Raw genomic sequence first — 19,710 nt, 5'->3', positions numbered from 1 at the left:
AGGACAGAGCACTGTCCCTAACCTGTTTGGGACACCTCAGGGTGTCAAAACCTCCCCGGAGAGGTGGTGAACTGGGGGGGAAGCCTGTTGATCACGGGGGGGACGGCGGTCATCCCCGTTTGATCCAGGAAACTCCCTAATCAGCCAATGGGCAGAAACAAGCAGTTTTCTGCTTGCAAGTCGTCGGCAGCTGACAATAAGAGAAGCAACAATCAGCTGTTCAATATCAGTGTTACTATCGGGTGAGATATATTTTTACAACTTATGAATGCTTATGATTACCCTTGGAGAAGACAATTCCTATATATAGAAAAAATAATCTTCTATCAATCTCATCAATCATAAAGTGGCAGAAAATCTGGAGAGAGGGATAGTTGATGCAAAGAAAATAATTTAAAGATTTATGGGACATTATCTACTCATTTAAATACATTTAAAATATACTTTAAGAATATTATAATTTGGCGTTATAAATCTTAAGAAATTTTCTCGTAAGTTATTACTACTTAAGTCTGGACTTATCTCATGATTTGTCTATTTGAAGTTTTTTGGCATAATGCCCAGAACAGTGACCTTGAGTACTCTACTGCTGTTTAAAGCCTGAAAACTTGTTTTTTATTTCTTTTTTATTTTTCATGCCTGGCTGGACAAATTATCCCTAAAGTGGATCTTTTTAAACTGTACTGTGAGAATTAGTATATTGGGCCAAAGTGAACTTTTTGGAACCACATCCAGGGACCTGAAATTTCAGTTTTGGCTGATGCAGAAATGCGGGAACTAGGCTACTAGGACATGGATACAAACACTGAATTGGACTGTGATATTTGGGGGCTTTGAACCACAGTTTAGGCCTGTTTGGCCAAAGTAAATCCTCTGAAAACTGCCCTGGGAGCTGGAAGTGTTTGTCTTTGACTAGCTGGCGCAAACCTGCAGGAATTAAGCCATCAGGCCGCAGATACAACCATTGCATTGTACCTTGGTACCTTGGGGGTTTAAATTTTGGTTCAGGCCTATTTAGCCAAAGTGGACTCTTTGAATTGACTCTGGAGACTTGGAATATCTGTTTAGCTGGCCTCAATTTACCAGGGATCAACTAGGACACAGATACAATCATCGAACTGGACTGTGAGACTTGGGGGCTTCGAATCTTGGCTTAACCTCTTGGACAGCTGGAACAGAATGGCACAGCAAGAACAATTTTGGGATGAAATAAAATCTACCCTTCAAACAATACTAGAAACAGTGAGATCCCACTACCAAGAGGAAAAATTATTCATTGAACATCTGAGGATTATAGTCAACAAGAGACAGGAAGTAACGAAGAAGGAAATGAGAGTGTACCGGATGATGTATGCCAATCAAAAGAGGGGCTGGAGGAAATTAATGAGGAAATCTAAGAGAAACAACGTCAATCTTGGATCCGAAGAGAGTATTAAGGCAAGACAAGGGGAGAAAATCAGCAAAATTAATTTTAAAAAGCCTGGAAGTACTATTGAAGATAGACCAAATGCATAAAGATCCAGTGGAGATAAATCAGATGCACCAAAATGGTTTCTGAGGGCATGAAAGATGGCAGAATGCTTAGAGAGACAGAAACAAAAAGTGAAAAAAGAGAAATAACAGAGGGAATTACTTAGAAAGATGGAAAAGATAAAAATAGGGAGGAAGCCCTTAATGTTGAAAAATATGTATATATTTAATTTCGGGAATTGTAAAGAAGCATATCCTTTATATTAAAAAGGAGAACTAAACTGAAATAAGGGACCTCTAAACAGGGTAAGCATGTCATATGATGGCTTTTCATTTTAGGTTAATTAAACTAGATATAAGGTTGGGACATGGAGCCGGAACTACTTTTATTAAGAATGTTATTAGAAAATCTTGAGAATATTGTACACTATGATAGTAATATTATGATAGTAGCCATATTATATACTTAAATTCATACATGAACGGTTTGAATGTTTGAAAGATGTCTGGAATTTGGGGGGACAACTGGGAAGACACAGAGGTGTAAAAATCAAATAATTGTAAGCAAATCATGTAACACGATGTTTGAGAAGCACAAACCAAATGTAGATAGAGTAAAAAAACTAATAAAATGTTTAAAAAATAGAATTGGTCAATTTCAGCCTCTTCAGCATTGGTGGGAATCCAATTATTAGTGGTAATCCAATAACTTGGATTATTGTGATGTTGAAAGGTCTGCCTTGGATTAGTACTGAAATCATTCTGTCATTTTTGAGATTTGATCCTAGTACAGCTTTTCCCACTCTTTTGTTGACTATGAGGGCTACTCCATTTCTTCTACGGGATTCTTACACACAATAGTAGATATGATAATTGTCTGAATTGAATTTGCCCACTCCCATCCATTTTAGTTCACTGACGCCCAGGATGTTAATTTTTATTCTTGCCATCTCATGTTTGACCACATCCAGCTTCCCAGGTTCCTATGCAGTATTTTTCTTTGCAGCATCGGACTTTCCTTTCACTTCCAGGCGCGTCCGCAGCTAAGAGTCCTTTCGGCTTTCAGCTTTGGCCCAACCACTTCATTAGCTCTGGAGCTACTTGTCTTGTCCTCCGCTCTTTCTCAGTAGCATGTTGGACACCTTTCGACTTGAGGGGCTCATCTTCCAGTGTCATATCTTTTAGCCTTTTGTTTCTGTCCATGGAGTTTCCTTGGCAAAGATAATGGAGTGGCTTGTCAGTTTCTGCTCCAGGTGGATCACATTTAGTCAGAACTCTCCACTATGACCTGTCCATCTTGGATGTTCCGGCACGGCATAGCCCATAGCTTCTCTGAATTACTCAAGCCCCTTCTCCAAGACAAGGCAGCAATCCATGAATATTTAAGAAATGCACCACTTCTTAAATATTTCACTTACCTTGAAAGCCCTATTAGGGTTGCTATCAGTTGTTTCTGACTTGATAGTACATACCTATTTATAATGATTTTCAAAATTTTCATCTTGCTATTAAACTTTACTCACCCGAGTCTGTGTTGAGACGCCGTGAAGACAGATGTAGTGCAGAATGGTAACTGCGACGACGGGACTTATAAGTGTTCTCACTGCTTCTTTCCATGGAGAATTCATCTAACCAGGAGGTGTTAGTCCGCTTGTCTCGAATAGTAGAAAATGAGCGTCTCATGGAGCCTGGATCTGTAACCACCTGGAAAACACATCCCATAAAGGAAGAACAATTAGGTGCTTACATATAGGAAACAAATTTGTTATTACCAATTAAAGGGAGTTACCTAATTTGCATTGTGATTAAGACATTTAACAACAGAGCACTCTCGATATCCTCTTAAATTTCTGGCAGACACATACTTCAGATCAAAAGGTTAATAATGTGTTTTGTTGTTAGAACATTGTCTTGCCCTGTGTTATTGGTAGAATTATAGTGATTATTGTCCCACTAATACCTCAGGTTTCCTACCCACCTGAACAATAAAGAAAATATTGAGACTAGAGTTAAATCCTGGCCTATAACTGGAAACCTTGGCACCCCAGATCTATCTGTGCATCAAGGGAATAGAGAACTTGGCCAGTTCATCTTAGAAAAATCTCCTATTTAAATTAAATAGATTGGATGTGTTATGTTAGCACTACTCTACTAGTGTCAAGGATGACATAGTGCAGTCTTCCAGATGATCTGGGCGAATAGGAGACACAGTCTACCCAGTAATAGCAAAGTATGTTTTCTCTAGTGAGTTCTAGAAGCTAATTACACGTGCATCTTGAAAGTCTCTGTGCAATCTTTCTTGTGAGGTACTTGTCAAGGCCACAGCCACGTCTAATGGCCCCTTTCAATAGTGGCTATGTTGTGGATTTACTAGACCAATCATTGCTTTCCTAAAGCAACACTTTAAAATAAGGTTGCAAATCAAAATCAAGGGAATAATACATGAGATCTTCTTTCCTTGAAAAGCAGTTGAGTCTCATGGTTGTTTTCTTATATATTCAGGAGTGGTGGTTGCTGATCAAATTATTGTCTTGCTATAAAATTGGAACTGGATAAGAACAGTAAACAAAAGAAGGCAAAAAGAGCTCCAAATTTAATACACATGCTCTTACTGCACTTAGCACTCAAGGCCATCCAACCTTTTTGTATCTTGTCTGTATTAAATATATGGCCCATGTTTGTACTGAACTTTACTACTTCAGACTATAGCTAATCATTAAAAAAAAAAAAACCCAAATGCTTTCTCATACACATATTTCCTGGACGTAGATAACTTGTATGTCAGGGAGAACTTTTTTATCCTGGCTTTTTGTCTGACATGATTGTTTCCATGTGTTGGTCAGTTCTATAGAACAAGGACCATTCACTTGCATGAGCCCACTCTACAACTGGAAGTGGAACAGCCCTGAGACAGGTGGCCATTTCAGTGAGATGACCTACTCTTCTATCTTGTACCAATCCTCTGTTGACTTCTTGTTTGTTCCCTTCTCTGTTTGTTTGTTCCTATCTTTACTATGATTATCATTTTTTACTTCAGAACTTTCTTTCATTCCTACTGATACTCCCCTTCCATTTGACAGTTCTTGCCATAGTGTAAAACACTAATTATCTGTCCATCATTCTCCTTCATGTCAATTTGGCCAACTATTAATGGAAGCATTGCTCTGTTTTTCAGAGCTGGGTGTGTGTGATTTCACTGGTATAAAAGGAATGATAGAAGAGGAAAACAGAACTTAGCTGGCACACTGCCACTATCATCAAGCTCCAGTTTGTCAACAAAATGGCTAAGGACTACTTCCCTCAGTGTTTGCTAAAGCAAGAAATATGGACCTATTAAACCAGATGTTAACTGGAACTTTTCTTAACTTTTACTGTGGGGTAGGTGAGAGTTTAATTACTACAAAATACAGTAATTATATGATAATATTTTTCTGTTAATCAAAACTGATAATGAGACAGACAGACAGAGCCAAAACCTGCTGAACAGACAAAAAGATGAAATATGGCCAAGACTGATCAGGACAGAATGCTGGGCAGAAGGCATGTAAACATGTGTCTTAGAACAATGCGAAAAGACTTGAAAGAAAAGGCATTTGATGTCACAAAAAAGCACAGATATTCCCCAGATGGAAGAGGATTCTTCCAAACAGGTGACATTCTTGCAACTACCTGCAGCAATCTTGGTTGCAGTAGGATAGGAAGGTGATTTCCCCAAAGGTCCTCTTCCTCAGTTTCACTGTGGTCTTGGAAGAAGTTTGATGGTGTAGCTAAGGTGGCAACTGCATTATTTGAAGTTTACACTCTGATTCATTGTTGCCCTTTGGCAACAAATCACTAATTCTTTGTTCCAGCTACTGTCCATATACAAAATGGAGGGCTGATGCAGTTCACTATCTATTTAGGGCCCGGTGTTTGATATTTTTAGTGTCAGGAACTGACTGACTGGTTTGCACTGAAAAAAAAAAAAGCTAATAGTAATGGTTTATTGAGTGATAAATTCTGATCTATTCCTTACTAAAGCTAAGCAAAGCAACAATCTGCTATGGGAAAGAATCAAGTATTTCATGTCATGTTATATTCTTGCCGGTTAGTCATGGTTTCACTTGGTTTTACCTGGGGATCCACAGTCAGGCGTGGCATGGAAGAGGCCCTCCCAGATACCGCTCGTTCCTGAGTATCCACCGGGAGGTAGCTGCCACAGTTAGAGGGCTGCACTCTTTTAAACTCTCTAACCTCTGGCTCCTGGAAAAAACACACAGCCAAGCTCATGGGATTTTCTTTAATTACACTGATTGCCATCTTCTGCTGTGTCTTTTCCACCATTATGTTAGGAACGGCTTTGGAACAGGGGAACAAATATAAAACATATGAAATATCTATGCTGGTGAGACAGGGCCTATAATCCTGAACAGTAAAACTCGCTGCACAAATGTACTTAGGACAAGTATAAATTTAACAGTAATAGTAGTTTTACTGGAAAGCAGGTGGATTGGTTCCAGTCTAGCTCATCAAGGAAATCCAACCAAGTTTTTCTGGATACTTCTTCTTAAAGTCAGGTATCTCTCTAAAAGGGTCAGATGTTTACATTTGTGTTTGATGCTCATTTCACACTTTCTCTTTTGTTGTGGACAGTGGTGTTAAAGAACATATATTTTTGTTTTGGTCAGGAGAAATTAGTTAATAGTGTGTCATTAGCTAGGGTGACAGCAGAAAACAGGGATCTGGCAAATGGTTATTTTTCTTTTCTATTCCTGGAATAGAGCCAGGAATCACTGTGTGTGTGTGTGTGTGTGTGTGTGTGTGTGTGTGTGTGTGTCTGAGAGAGAGAGTGAGTGAGTGAGTGAGTGAGAGAGAGAGAGAGAGAGAGAGAGAGAGAGAGAGAGAGAGAGAGAGAGAGAGAGAGAGAGAGAACTTTTATAGAATTTTACACTCTGAGAAGCACATATATAGCACTGCAGTCCAACAAGTGTCAGGTTGGCGCACAAATGTGCACACACATACAACCATATACACACATGGACACTGGAGTTGCCCACTGAAAAGTATATGTGAGTTAGAGGTATTTGTGTGATGTGACTCAACAGTTCAATTCTGGATTACAGACAGTACTACTGAAGACAAGATGTACATAAAACCTGGAAGGATCAGAAACTATTGTTCAGCCATGTGTAAATCACCTGATGAAACGACTTTGTGTAATGAGAGGAAAGCAACCTGTGGAAAAACCATTCTTATCAATAGTTCTAACAAACAGAGTGTGTCAGTGTTTTCAAACAGTTTAAGTAGGAAGCAATTGCAATGGCATTTTTTCCCCTAAAATTGACAGCAGCCAGAAGATCCAGCTTATTTGCTAATAGATAGCTCATGTACCTTTCAGATTTCAGAACAGGAAAATGAACAATAGGCCCTGCCTATCAGAAATTTCTTCTCTTGGTGGTAATGGCAAGGCAGCAGACTGTGTCCGTAAGCTGTGCTATACAAGCACTGTATAGTAAACAAGACCACCAGTATAGAGAACTGATCCCTCTCTGGGCCAGGGAGGGGTACTAACTAAATTTCTCATTCTGGCTGTTTTCTAACTCTCATCATGCCAAGTCTCCTTGCGAAGCCAGGGTCACCCAGTCACATAAACAACTCCCAAGGTATGACCTGAGACCTCCAGTCCATCACGGGAGCATAAAAAGTCGCTCTGTGCTCCTTGCCTTGCAGTCATCTTCTAGATTTTGCCCACCTGCCTTTCCTTTGGACAATGGTTAGGGATACCGGGTGGAAATAGAAGTGGGGTCAATTGTGATCCTGTCATAACTGCCATACTTTGTTGTCATGGTTTTATTCGTTGCAGCAGTGGGGCGATGCTATACATAGGAGCAGATCTCCGTTGAGGGGGATGGGCATTCAGACTTATCCCAGGAAGGAGATCTTCTTCCTGGGAGGATCAAGGGGTGGGTAGCAGAATTTTTAATAATATAAATTACAAGTTGAAAATCTAGAGCACCACAGTGAAAAATAAACAGACATCTAATGGTGCTGAATGGCTAGTGGACAACAATCCAGCAGACCAGACCTAATAGTGTGACAAAAATGTCCGTATGGTAGATTGTTCCAGAGATGTGGGATGACACCTAAAATAGTATAAAACACACTTTCTTTCAATAGATTTAGTGCAGTTTTAGAAACAAAAGTGTTCCTCAGAAATGTGACAAATAACCCCCCAAAACTAACATATGCTGATAGAATCCATCCACCTGACAGATTTAGTGACAGATGAAACTTGAGGGGGAGGGAAGCAATAAAAATGTCATCAATATGCCATCCATGAAACTAAAAAAATGAATTTCTCATAAGGAAATTATACTCTTCCATACAGACAGTTTTTATAGCTTAAAAGAAACAGTACTACAGCATCCAGCTACAGCTATTTTTCTCAATTTGAATTGTGGTGCTGGAGGAGACTCTTATGAATCCCCTGGACTGCAAGGAGAACACTTATCAATTCTGAAGGAAATCAACCCTGAGTGCTCACTGTAAGGACAGATCCTGAAACTTCAATATTTTGGCTTCAATATTTTGGCCATCTCATGAGAAGAGAAGACTCCCTGGAAAAGACCCTGATGTTGGGAAAGTGTGAAGGCAAGAGGAGAAGGGGATGACAGAGGACGAGATGGTTGGACAGTGTCACCGAAGCTACCAACATGAATTTGACCCAACTCTGGGAGGCAGTGGAAGACAGGAGGGCCTGGCATGCTCTGGCCCATGGGGTCACGAAGAGCTAGACACGACTTAATGACAAAATAACAAAATTTTTCTCAATAATTCATTTAGAGAGGATTTCTCAAACAAATTCTTGCAATTAGCAGGAACAGGGCTGACAGAATAAATTGGAAAGCCTTATTTGAACTATATCAGAGTTCCAAGTCAAGGAGGCTGTCCTGGTCACTGGAATGCAGCCATTTGTTGTATCACAGCAAACAGTTTTAGAACGCTGACATTTCGTACATGGGATGTCTGCTTGAGACAGCCCTCTCCTGGTCACATTTATAGAACCTCTAACTTATCTGATAAATTAGGTCACAGTCATGTTTTTTCCCAACCACACCTTCTGTATAACAGGGGATTTTAAACATAGGCACTATTCATGCTGCCCACAGAGCTGTGAGATTAAACAGTTCTTTTGTCCCATTAACTACCACCACTGTGCTCCATAACTCTTTACAAATTGTAATTTAAATTTTATGATTTAAATTATCATGTGCCCATGCAAAAAAATCACCATCAGACAAATGTCAAGATTGTTCCAATTAAAAATCACTGAAAATAAAAGCAATCAAAAGTTGCAAGTGGCTCTTAATCAACATTTCATAATCCTGCCCCATAATCATTCACCAGAGGCACTGAGATTTTTTTGCCTAGCAGCATATATGTGCTAGTCCATAGCAATGTGTTTCTTCAGACAACTTTTTATTGAAAAGAGAGGACTTCTGAATATCTAAAATTAAATTCATGACACCTATGAATTTAAATATAGGGACATGGTGGCACTATGGATTAAACCGCAGAAGCCTCTGTGCTGCAAGGTCAGAAGACCAGCAGTCGTAAGATCAAATCCACGCAACGGAGTGAGCTCCCGTCGCTTGTCCCAGCTCCTACCAACGTAGCAGTTCGAAAGCATGTAAAATGCAAGTAGATAAATAGGTACCACATCAGTGGGAAGGTAACAATGTTCTGTGTCTAGTCGCGCTGGACACGTGACCGCAGAAACTGTCTTCTGACAAAAGCTGGCTCTCTGGCTTGGAAACAGGGATGAGCACTGCGCCCTACGGTCGGACACGACTGGACTAAATGTAAAGGGGGACCTTTACCTTTACCTAAACCTTTACATGTTTAATGCGTTCCTATGGGGGGGAAAACTCACCGCTATGCAGAAATCCTCCATCCGGCCGCCATTTTCGCTGCCTGGTAAGTGAGGAAAGGGCGTGAAAACACTGCGGGTGGCCATTTTTTCCGGCAGCCATTTTGGAACCACCAATCAGCTGTTTTTAAAACATTGCTATGCGAAAATTGGTAAGCGAAACGCTTACCGATCATCGCAAAGCGATTTTTGGCCATCTAAAACAGTGGTTCTTAACCTTTGTTACTTGGATGTTTTTGAACTGCAACTCCCAGAAACCCCAGCCAGCACAGTTGGTGGTGAAGGCTTCTGGGAGTTGCAGTCCAAAACTCCTGAGTAACCCAAGGTTAAGAACCAGTGATCTAAAACATCGCAATGCGATCGCTTTTGTGATTGCAAAAACCTCATCGCTATGCAGATTCATCGTTAAACGGGGCGCTCGTTAAGCGAGGCACCACTTTATATCTGGTTGGTCAATATGTTGCTTTTTCTTTTTGCTCAATAATTTTGCTTATTTTTATTATTTTTGTTTTCTGTGGTTAGGATATCACTTTATGAAAAAACACCATAGGGCTGGATAAAGTTTTTGGAATAATAGAATAGCCCAGGGTTCCTGCATTTATCAGACTTTGGCTTCTCAGAAGTTTTCTGTTTGGGTTAAATTACAGCCCATTAGGTTGTTTACTTGTAGTCTGCATGTTTAAAAATTTTTGCTGCTAATATTCATTGATATTTTAATAACCAATGTATCCAAATGGATTTCTTTGTGGCTGCAATTATGATTTGCTATTATCTTTGCAGGTCTATTTCCCCCTTTTTGCTGCCTTGTATAACAGTAATAAAATTAGTTAAATAACAGTTCTATTCCCTGTCCTAATTAAAAGTTGCATTCTTGCACACATCTATTGATGAGAAAGTGTCATGATCTGATTAACCCAATTTTGGTGTACCTTTGTCCCTAGTTATTCTTCAAAAAACACCCCCATTAATAAGGCTGGCTCCTCTGTTTTCAGAGCTAAGAATGTGGCAGATCCTGTATCATCACATAGCTGAGACTATTACTAATGTTAATCTATGTCAACAATTCTGTACAACAGCATTTTACCTCAATTGTCTTGTTGTTATGTTTCATTTCCTACCCTCTGTTTCTCTTTTGGTACTTAAGCAAAAGGCCTGATTGGCTATTGCAGAGTAAATAGACATGAGCTATTTGTATTTGTCTCCCTGGAGATACAAATACATATCACGGCACCACAGGTGCCACAGAGGCCCATTTCCTCCCCAGAGAACCATCTGATCCACTCACCAGTCACTGCACAGCACTGGGGTCCTTCGTTGTCATCATGCCTATCTACTGTGTTTCCCCGAAAATAAGACGGGGTCTTATATTAATTTTTGCTCCAAAAACACATTACGGCTTATTTTCAGGGGATTTTTTTTCATGTACAACAATCTACATTTATTGAAATGCAGTCATGCCATCTTCTTTTGCTTGCTGCGCAATGATGAAGGACGGGGTTTCACTTATTACGAGCATCCTGCAAAATCATACTAGGTCTCATTTTCAGGTTAGGTCTTATTTTGGGGGAAACAGGGTAGGAAGGAGCCCAGCCAGTGCTTCCCCACCTCCCTCCACAGCCAACCACTCTGGTGAGCAGGCAGGATGCGGAGTCTCCCTGCTTGGCTAATGAGTGGTTGGCTGCACGGGAAGCCGGGGAAGTGTCGGCTGGACTCCTTCCCAGTTTGGCACGATGACAACAATGAAGGACCCCAGTGCTGTGGGGGGGGGAGGGAATGGGTCTTCATGGCACCTATGGTTCTGCGATTCATATTCGTATCCTCAGGGATATGAATACAAATAGCCCATGTCTAATAATAAACTGATTGGGTGCATTTACTAAGAGACTGAATACAAAGGAAGTTGGCAATTTCACATTTTATTATCAAACGCCAGAGAAATTTTGAGAGTGTCATCCTGGTTGGAACTGGTATAGTAAATGTTTTTATTGAAACTTTATGGTTGTTCTTGGAGATGACAGGAATATGTTGCAGTAGCATCCCTCTCTGAATAGAAACATGACTTTTAAATCTTATACACGAAATAGAGGGTTAAGGAACAACCCTGACACAGTCTCAGTTTAATATTCCACAGGATTGCTTTCAGAAAGAGTGGTGAGAAATGTATATGTCTCACGGTCAAAGACAGACTATTTTCAGAGAATAAGTGGCTTCTTAAAATCTAAAGAGACAGGGAAAGAGACGGTTGGTTTAATCAAATATAGACAGCATTAACATATATCTAAATTTCAATGCCTGAATCCAAGAAGGCTTTTCAACAAACTGTGCAATAGTGTTAAATTTCCACTTGAAATAGCTCACAAGGTAGTGCACAATAGGGCAGTAAAAGAGTCAGTACACAAACAGTGCACTGATTTACCAAAGATTGCTGCTCCTGGTATTCTCCATGGTTGGGATCCATGCAAGCTAACTGGAATATCTCTTGTGGAGAGAGTGGACTCAGGGATGGGAACCCGCTCCGGCTGCTCCTGGAAAGAAAATCACAAATTTTCACAGTGGACAAGAATAAAACAAAAACACGCAGCTTCGCAGTGTTGCTTCTGTTAATTATTGTCCTGGCTCCCACCAAAAAAAAGATTTAATTTGATGACAAACTATAGCCAGAATCCTGTTAATGTTCACATAAGGTTTGCATTAACTTTCCAAGGTGCTGCAACACATCTCAGTCACGTATCTGGTAACGTTCTAACATCATGACTAAGCTGTACCCTACCACTAAGTTGTACCTCACCACCACATCAATTAGTCATATTTAGCCACAGTAAGTTATGTAAACCTTATATGAACACCACTATGATTCTAGATTGTGCTTCGTAATCCAGCTTTGCGGGGAAACTGGCTGAAGTTTAGAGTCCTCCTCTAGCAGGAGTGAGATGACCGTATGCAACAAATATACTAGAAAGAAAATCGTTCTTATGCTAGACACAGTGCCTCTCATGGTATTCTCTTCAGAGAAAAGCTGGTCATGCCTGACCTTCTAAGAAGGCAATTAATAACACACCTCTACTTGACACATGGAGAAATGTGCGCCCTCCGGATCCCAATCCACGCTCAAACTCGAACTTTTTGGTCCAGCTGTAGGGCTTCTACTTTTTGAGCCCCTGCTGGAGTGATTGCCTGGGGGGGGGGAGAATGGTTGTTTCAGGGGAGATTGCTCCTGTTAAAGCAACCTTTACAGGTGCCATCAGGCATGCACCTTTGCAGCCAACTGACTGTACTCTTAAATACTACTGTTGTTGTTTCAAAGCTCAAGCCAAAGCCAGGCACATAAAAATCTCATTTCAAGATGAAGGATACAGATATGCTTTGCCTAGCCCACTGAAACACTTGGGCTTATAACTGTTTAACATCACCTGGCAGCAAAAAGAGAATAACCCAATTCTTGCAAATATATAATTATTGTATTACTTCAATCAATAATAGCAGTTGTCCCCCGTCCTATAAAAATTTCCAAGCAGATACAGTGTGAAGAATTCTACTGCCAGTCCCAAGCAGAATTGAATAAATGGGATTAACATTCATGTTGTCCCACCAATCCACAATTAATTTAGTGGATCTGCTCTAGTTGAGACCAGTTAAAAGATATAGGCCAGTGCTTATGTAATGTGTGCTATTGACTGACAGGCCAGAACAAGTTTAGTAAGGACTAAAGCAGAGAAAATCTTTCTAGAACACCCTGACTGCACCTAAATCCTATAGTGGAAGGAAGATTTGAACGTGTAGGAGGTTCTCTGAGTGATATTTTTATTCTGAGTTATTCTTAGGCTATAAGTTTTTTTTTGGGGGGGGAGGAAATCAGCTCTTTTTACTATTTAGATTTGGACCAGCTAAGTGAATGAGAAACAGAGAAGGGCTTGATAGAGCATTAATCTAGAACATGATTTGGAAGGCTTTGAGGGAAAAATGGAAAAAGGCCAGGAAAGTAGGCTGTGTCCTCAATATTGGAAATTGTTGAGAGAGAGAGAGAGAGAGAGAGAGAGAGAGAGAGTAAACATATGTGTATTATAATATTGTTATATAGTTAAGATTGTATATTAAAATTCATTCAGATTAAAATACTGTTAGGAACTTTGGACTATCTTTTCTATACGTGGTAGATAAGTATATATAACTCTTAAACTAGAAATGTCCATATTAAATACAATAACAGAAATTGCTGAGTGAACCTTAAACATATGAAACCGTCTCTGGAGACCCTTCTCTTTCCTACACACGCTCTCTCTCATCCCACATTGCAAACACACATTGAAGAATACTACCTCCCCACCCCAATGAAATAATACATATAGACACTATTGATATTGTACTTTACAAAAGCTGTGCTGCTGAGGGTTTTTTGTTTTATGTTTGGGCTGGGTGGAACAGTTGCAGCTAATGTACTAATTAACTCACTGAAGACCCTGAACATCGCCCACGAAGCTCACTAGAAAAGTGTTGAGCTTCTCAACAACCTCTCTCTCTCTCTGTTGAGAGGTCAATATTGCTGTGAACTGCCATTAATTGCTGTGAGATGCTGCCAAGAACAATTATTGCTCCTTTGAAGCCTTTGAAGATACAATGGTGGTAAATATACCCGACTCTGTTGCTGCTAAAGAGAAATATGATTTTTCTGAACTGGGCAAACCAAGCTAGGCTGAGACTGAGAAGCATCTCATATGAAAGTAATATGAATATACCTACTCTGTATATTCTACTGTAAATAAATAATATCAAGGTTAATTCTGCTGTTCTATTTTGTCATAACCTTATTCTGTTCAGGGTCATTTCCCTACTCATTCACTCACTCACTCACACGCATACAATCACATACCTTTTTCATCCATTATAGAAACATACAAGTGTCTCTTTATTTCTTGCCATGCTCCCGAGCTATCTCCATCACCTTCCTCACCTTGGTCTAACACTTCTCATCTTGGTCTCAGTCGCTCTGTATCACTTCCCACCTGGCCTGGCCCTTCCAGTATCTGATTTTTTCAAAGTTTTGGGTCTTGCCTATTTGCTGGTGCTTTTTGCTTGATATTTTTCTCTTTAGCAGTATTCAAACTACAGGAGAGCTATAGCAGAAATAGTAAAGCCAATATGGATATAGTGCTTACTCAAACATCTACACTTACAGTCTTGAAAGTGTATCTTGCTGGAGGTAAGGCAAAGCTTTGGCATTAGAAATGATCTCCTGAGGAAGAGAGGAAGGTTCCATGCGCTGGAACATTGGGGCATTTTTCTGAATTTAAAAAAAGGAAGAGAAAATAATAGTATTTCAATGTACAGTTTAATAAAATATTAACATTAAGTACCAAAAAAAAGATATGTTCACTTGGTGGAGAACTAAATCTAACGGGGAAGCCACACTAGTTTATTCGCATGTTTATTACTTCTAATTGTGTATGTGTGTGGAGTCTGCTGTATCGGGAGCTTATACATTGTTATGCAGTAGATTTTTTTTTTAAAAAAATGCTTTTCTGTTGAAAGCAACACACAGTCAGTGTTGAATACCAAGCAAAAGAAGCATGTGGTAAAACTGTATTTAGCCATACTTTGCCATGCAGAAATCCCCTCCCCACCGCAAATATAATTTCCGGCAGCAGAGAAAAGTTTGGGGGAAAACATACTTGCATTGATTAGCATGCATAGGTGTGCAAGGATCCAGCCCTTTCTCATCTGTATGTACTTTTTGAGGTAAAAATTAGACATGGTAGTACATACGTGCGTGCATGCACACACACACACATACACTGTTTCATATGTGTAGAGAACAGAAACGTAAACAGTAAACATCTAGTTACATCTGGTCTGGCTCTTGTTGAATTATGTCAGCATGCTACAGGGAAAAGGAAGGCAATGGCAACACATAACAGAATTTCAAAAAGTTTCTGCCTGCAGTAATAATTTAAGACTGATAATCTGGCCTGTTTTTATATCTAAAGGCAACACAAGTAGATTTGAGCTGTTCTTGTGAATCCAGTGCAAGGTAAGAGAGTACATTTCTTTTTGACTATATTTTCATGTGGTGCAGTATGATCTGGACATCTACTTTTGAGAAAGCAAGTCTTTTGGTATCACGTTTACGATGTGGTAGAAGAAGAAAATACAAAGGCACATAAAGGCTATTCCACTGGTAGGGCTAAGCAGATCTAAACCAATGTTATGGGTGGCACCACAGAAACATTCTTATTTAAGTCAATAGCACTCATTTCTTCACAGAATCTGTGTTTAGGACAGGACCATTCATGTTACATATATCCTTACTGATGCATGAAGTACCAAACACGTGTGATATTGTTTGCTCCTCCTGCCAGGAATGCCACTTGCCTCTTATGTGCTATGCTTCTCCTGGCCAATATTTCTTTTCTGGTGCCACCATTGCTCTGTCAACTGTCTGGGTAGAAGGCTATCTGTATACAGTGGTGCCTCGACTTACCAACGTCCCTACTTATGACCATTTCGAGTTACGACCAGCTCCGGCCGCATAATTTTGCTTCAACTTGCGACCGGAGCTTCCACTTATGAACAGAAAAAGACAGGGGAAAAAGGCGGGAAATTCAAATTGCTAACTGTAGGTGGCGACAAGGCTGCTTCTTTCGCCCCAGCAGTTAGAGAGTGTGTGTCCGAGGAGGCTTGGGATTGCCTCCTTCTGCTTCTGTGTGTGTGTGTGTGTGTGTGTGTTTGTGTGTGTTTGTGTGTGTGTGTTTTTGCAGGGAGGCTTTGGGCTGCCTGGTAAGGTAAGGTGCTGTTTTCTGCTTTTTAAAAACTGTTCTGGGTGTTTTTGCAGCGTGGTTTTGAGCTGGGGGTTATGTTTCTGTGCTGTGATGGGTGTTGGGGTTTTTTTTGTTGCTTTTTGGAGTGCTTTTTTCCCATTTCCGATGAGTCTTGGGGCTTTGTTTTTTGGTCCCCCCCATTTCCGATGGGTCTTGGGGGGTTGGTTGCTTTTGGGGTTCCCCCCCCCATTTCTGATGGGTCTTGGTTTGTTTGTTTTTTTTTTTTTGCTTTTCTCCCCATTTCCGATGGGTCTTGGGGGGTTTGGTTGCTTTTTGGTTCCCCCCATTTCCGATGGGTCCTGCATGCTTCCCTTGCTTTTTTCTTTGTTCTCTGTGTATTTCCAACCTGCCCCTTTTGTTCTCTGTGCATTTCCAATCTGCTCCATTTGTTTTCTGTGCATTTCCATTGGGTCTTGCATGCATGATTGCTTTTCTTTCCCCCTCTTCAGCCGGAAGGGATTAATCGCATTTCCAATGAGTCTTGCAGTGATTTTTTTTCGCGATTTTTTTTCTTCAGCCGGAATGGATTAATTGCATTTCAATGCATTCCTATGGGAAATGGTGTTTCAATTTATGGCCATTTTGAGTTTCATCCATCTTCTGGAACGGATTACGGTCGTAAATTGAGGCACCACTGTATAAGCCAATCTGAGCTCCTTGGAAGAGGAACAGAGTCTTAAGCACAATTACTATTTTAAAAATAATTAAAAAGGAAGGAAGGAGGGAAAGAGAAAGGGAAGGAAACTTTTTTTTCTGGAAATTAACTGGTACCCTAAGTTTGCAGGAAAAGCAACATGGACTTGAGGCAATAATAACATTGGTTTGTATCCAATGTGTTCTTTTTGCTCAGTACCCACTTTCCAGGTACAGTGGTGCCCCGCATAGCGATGTTAATCCGTTCCAGGATTAACGTCGCTATCCGGAAACGTCGCTATATGGAATGTAAAACCCCATAGGATTTAATGCGTTCCTATGGGGCGAAAACTCACCGGTAAGCGAAGATTCCCCATCTGGCTGCCATTTTCGCTGCCTCGGTAAGCGAGGGCAGGGCGCGAAAACGCTGTGGGTGGCCATTTTATTCTTCCAGCGGCCATTTTGGAACCGCCGATCAGCTGTTTTTAGAACATCGCAATGCAAAGATCAGTAAGCGAAACGCTTACCGACCATCGCAATGCGATTTTCGCCCATTGGAATCATCACAATGCGATCGCATTAGCGATTGCAAAAAATGCATCGCTATGCGGATTCGTCGTTAAACGGTGCACTCGTTAAGCGAGGCACCACTGTATAATAAGCTCTGGAGCCTTAAAGCAAGGGAGACATAACTAGTAAGCGGGAGGGATTCTTCTGCTCTTCATTCTTTTGCAGATGAACTCCCTCTGACACACTATGTTAGCTTTTCACATGCAGGCCTAGTTTTTAGAAAACTTGAGATTTCCATTATTTCCCTTCAAGTGTGCAACAAGTTTACTTGTATTTCTCTAGGAGAACAGTACCTGCTCTTCCAACTGCTGTCTTTGTTTCTTAGCTTTACTCTGCTTATAATAGTCCATTATCATCATGGCTGCATAGATTTTTCCAACTGTCAGGTCTGTAGCTGGAAATCAAAGGCAGAATTTTATGTTAGGTGTAAATATGGATTTATAGAAGGATGAACAATGGCCTTGTCATTTCCTGCAAAAGCTGTGAAGCAAAACTAGATCTAATATACACATTTGTGAAGCGCAGCTCTGGCAGCTGGGACAAGGGATGTGTATGTGTGTTTCAGAGTGAAGAGTAGGAAGAAAAACGAAGGACAAACTACTATGGAGGGGATGGCTCCAAACTTGTCAGCTATGGCTTTCAGGCTATTAGTTCATGTCTATAGCAGCCCACAGATAGATTGCTCAATGATATGTAGACTGATATCATTTGTAGGCACAGAACAGATTCTTTCAATCAATACATTTTCCAGAGTATAAGTATTTGGCCATAGCTTTACAATAATCTTTGCATGTTGGCTAGAAATGTTTAGGCGAGTCTGGAAAATGACATTGGGTTTTAGAACATTATTCTCATGTTTATGTGCTCTTGTTTTTTAAACTTGTGTTACCTGGCTCAGGATATGACCAAGCTTGAAGTACCAATAAAATGGCTACCTGCTCAGTATACAGTTGGAATACCTAAACAGTTACTTACTTTTTGGCATGGGCACCAATAAATCTAGTTGTTTCTGTGAAAGGTGAGGCCAGATGGTCAGAATCTCTTTCTGGAGCTCAGAGTCTAGCTGTTGCCAGTCTGCACCACCTAAAAGGAAGAAGGTCCAAAGGAGTCAGAGGAAATAGTCAAGAGGCAGAAGCAACAAGACAAAAGCTGGATTTCTGGTTTATTCCACTGGCACTCCTCTGAGGCTAGGCTGAGAGCACGCGAATTGCTGAAAAACCACAACGTTAGCTTCAAGAATGAGACAGGGGTAGTCACTAGTGTAAACAACACTCTGTCCATTAGATCACTCACTGCCTGCCTCAATAGGAGTAAAGGCAGAACAAAATCAGAAAGTTCAACATAGAGTTGAAACACAAGCAACTATCAGGATAATGCAACAGTTAGGGACAACTGTATATTTTAATCTGGCAAGCATGCCATTCCAGTAAATCTCAGAGTGACAGCATGGTCATGAACCTGCTCTTCTTCTAGGCCTGGAACTGAAAGGGCCGGTGGCCACAGTTTGTATTTGGTAACACATAGAACTTTGGAGGGGTTGCAAGTAGGCAATGTTGGTTATGGTATTCTGGAAATTTTAGCCCAAGAATGAAACGCTTCCCATTATTTACTTTGAAGTACCTCAGGCTACATCTGAAGTACTTCTGAAGCTCAAACTAGGATAAAAGACAAGGGCCCACCTCTCTCAATGTGGGGAAAAGTGAGCTAGTCACAAACTTTGACAACGATCAAGGTAAGTAAAAAATATGCAATATGCTGAAGAACTGACAATAATTTCCCCCATAAAGAAGGATTGTGGAAATAAGGATATGGTAAATATTTAATGTGGGAAAAAATTTAAATGGAAGGATGCGGGTGGTACTGCAGGTTAAACCCTGACCCTAAACCACTGGGTTTGTCGATTGGAAGGTTGTTAGTTCAAATACAACCAAGCAGTTTGAAAGCATGCAAATGTGAGTAGATGAATAGGTACCACCTCAGTGGGAAGGTAACGGCATTCCATGTCTAGTCATGCTGGCCACATTACCATGGAAAGTGTCTATGGTCAAAAGCCGGCTTTTTGGCTTACAAGTGGGGATGACCACCAGCCGCTAGAGTTGGACATGACTGGACTTAATTGTCTGGACTTTACTCAAATGTTTAAACATTGTAATGCCTGAAAGTCTAGCTTATCAGAAACCAACCTTTCGTGTCCCTCGTGTCTTTTGCCAGATTTGCAGTGCTGAATAATTATCACTACAGATTTGGTCTTTTTCATACATGTAGTTCTCATGTATCATATCCAAAAATTATTTAACAGTTATAAATCAAATTCAA

General features: G+C 40.4%; 1 protein-coding gene and 1 long non-coding RNA gene across 2 annotated transcripts in view; one reads left to right on the top strand and one right to left on the bottom strand.

Moving 5' to 3' along the window:
- Positions 1-19,710, bottom strand: part of CACNA1E (calcium voltage-gated channel subunit alpha1 E) — a 509,386-nt gene that overhangs the window by 10,458 nt on the left and 479,218 nt on the right. Inside the window, exons 42-47 of the mRNA XM_072998149.2 lie at positions 18,370-18,477; positions 17,688-17,788; positions 14,551-14,657; positions 11,796-11,904; positions 5,584-5,712; positions 2,994-3,174 (exon numbers count right to left, since the gene is read on the bottom strand). Of these exons, the coding sequence (XP_072854250.2) occupies positions 2,994-3,174; positions 5,584-5,712; positions 11,796-11,904; positions 14,551-14,657; positions 17,688-17,788; positions 18,370-18,477 (735 nt within the window). The remainder of the gene's footprint in view (positions 1-2,993; positions 3,175-5,583; positions 5,713-11,795; positions 11,905-14,550; positions 14,658-17,687; positions 17,789-18,369; positions 18,478-19,710) is intronic.
- The window catches only part of LOC144588877 (uncharacterized), a 325,738-nt gene that overhangs the window by 67,175 nt on the left and 238,853 nt on the right, over positions 1-19,710 (top strand). The gene's annotated exons all lie outside the window — the stretch shown is intronic.

Source organism: Pogona vitticeps, chromosome 4 (assembly GCF_051106095.1).
Source record: "Pogona vitticeps strain Pit_001003342236 chromosome 4, PviZW2.1, whole genome shotgun sequence".
In the NCBI taxonomy this organism is placed as follows: Eukaryota; Metazoa; Chordata; class Lepidosauria; order Squamata; family Agamidae; genus Pogona; species Pogona vitticeps.
This window is presented reverse-complemented; position numbering and strand designations above follow the sequence as displayed.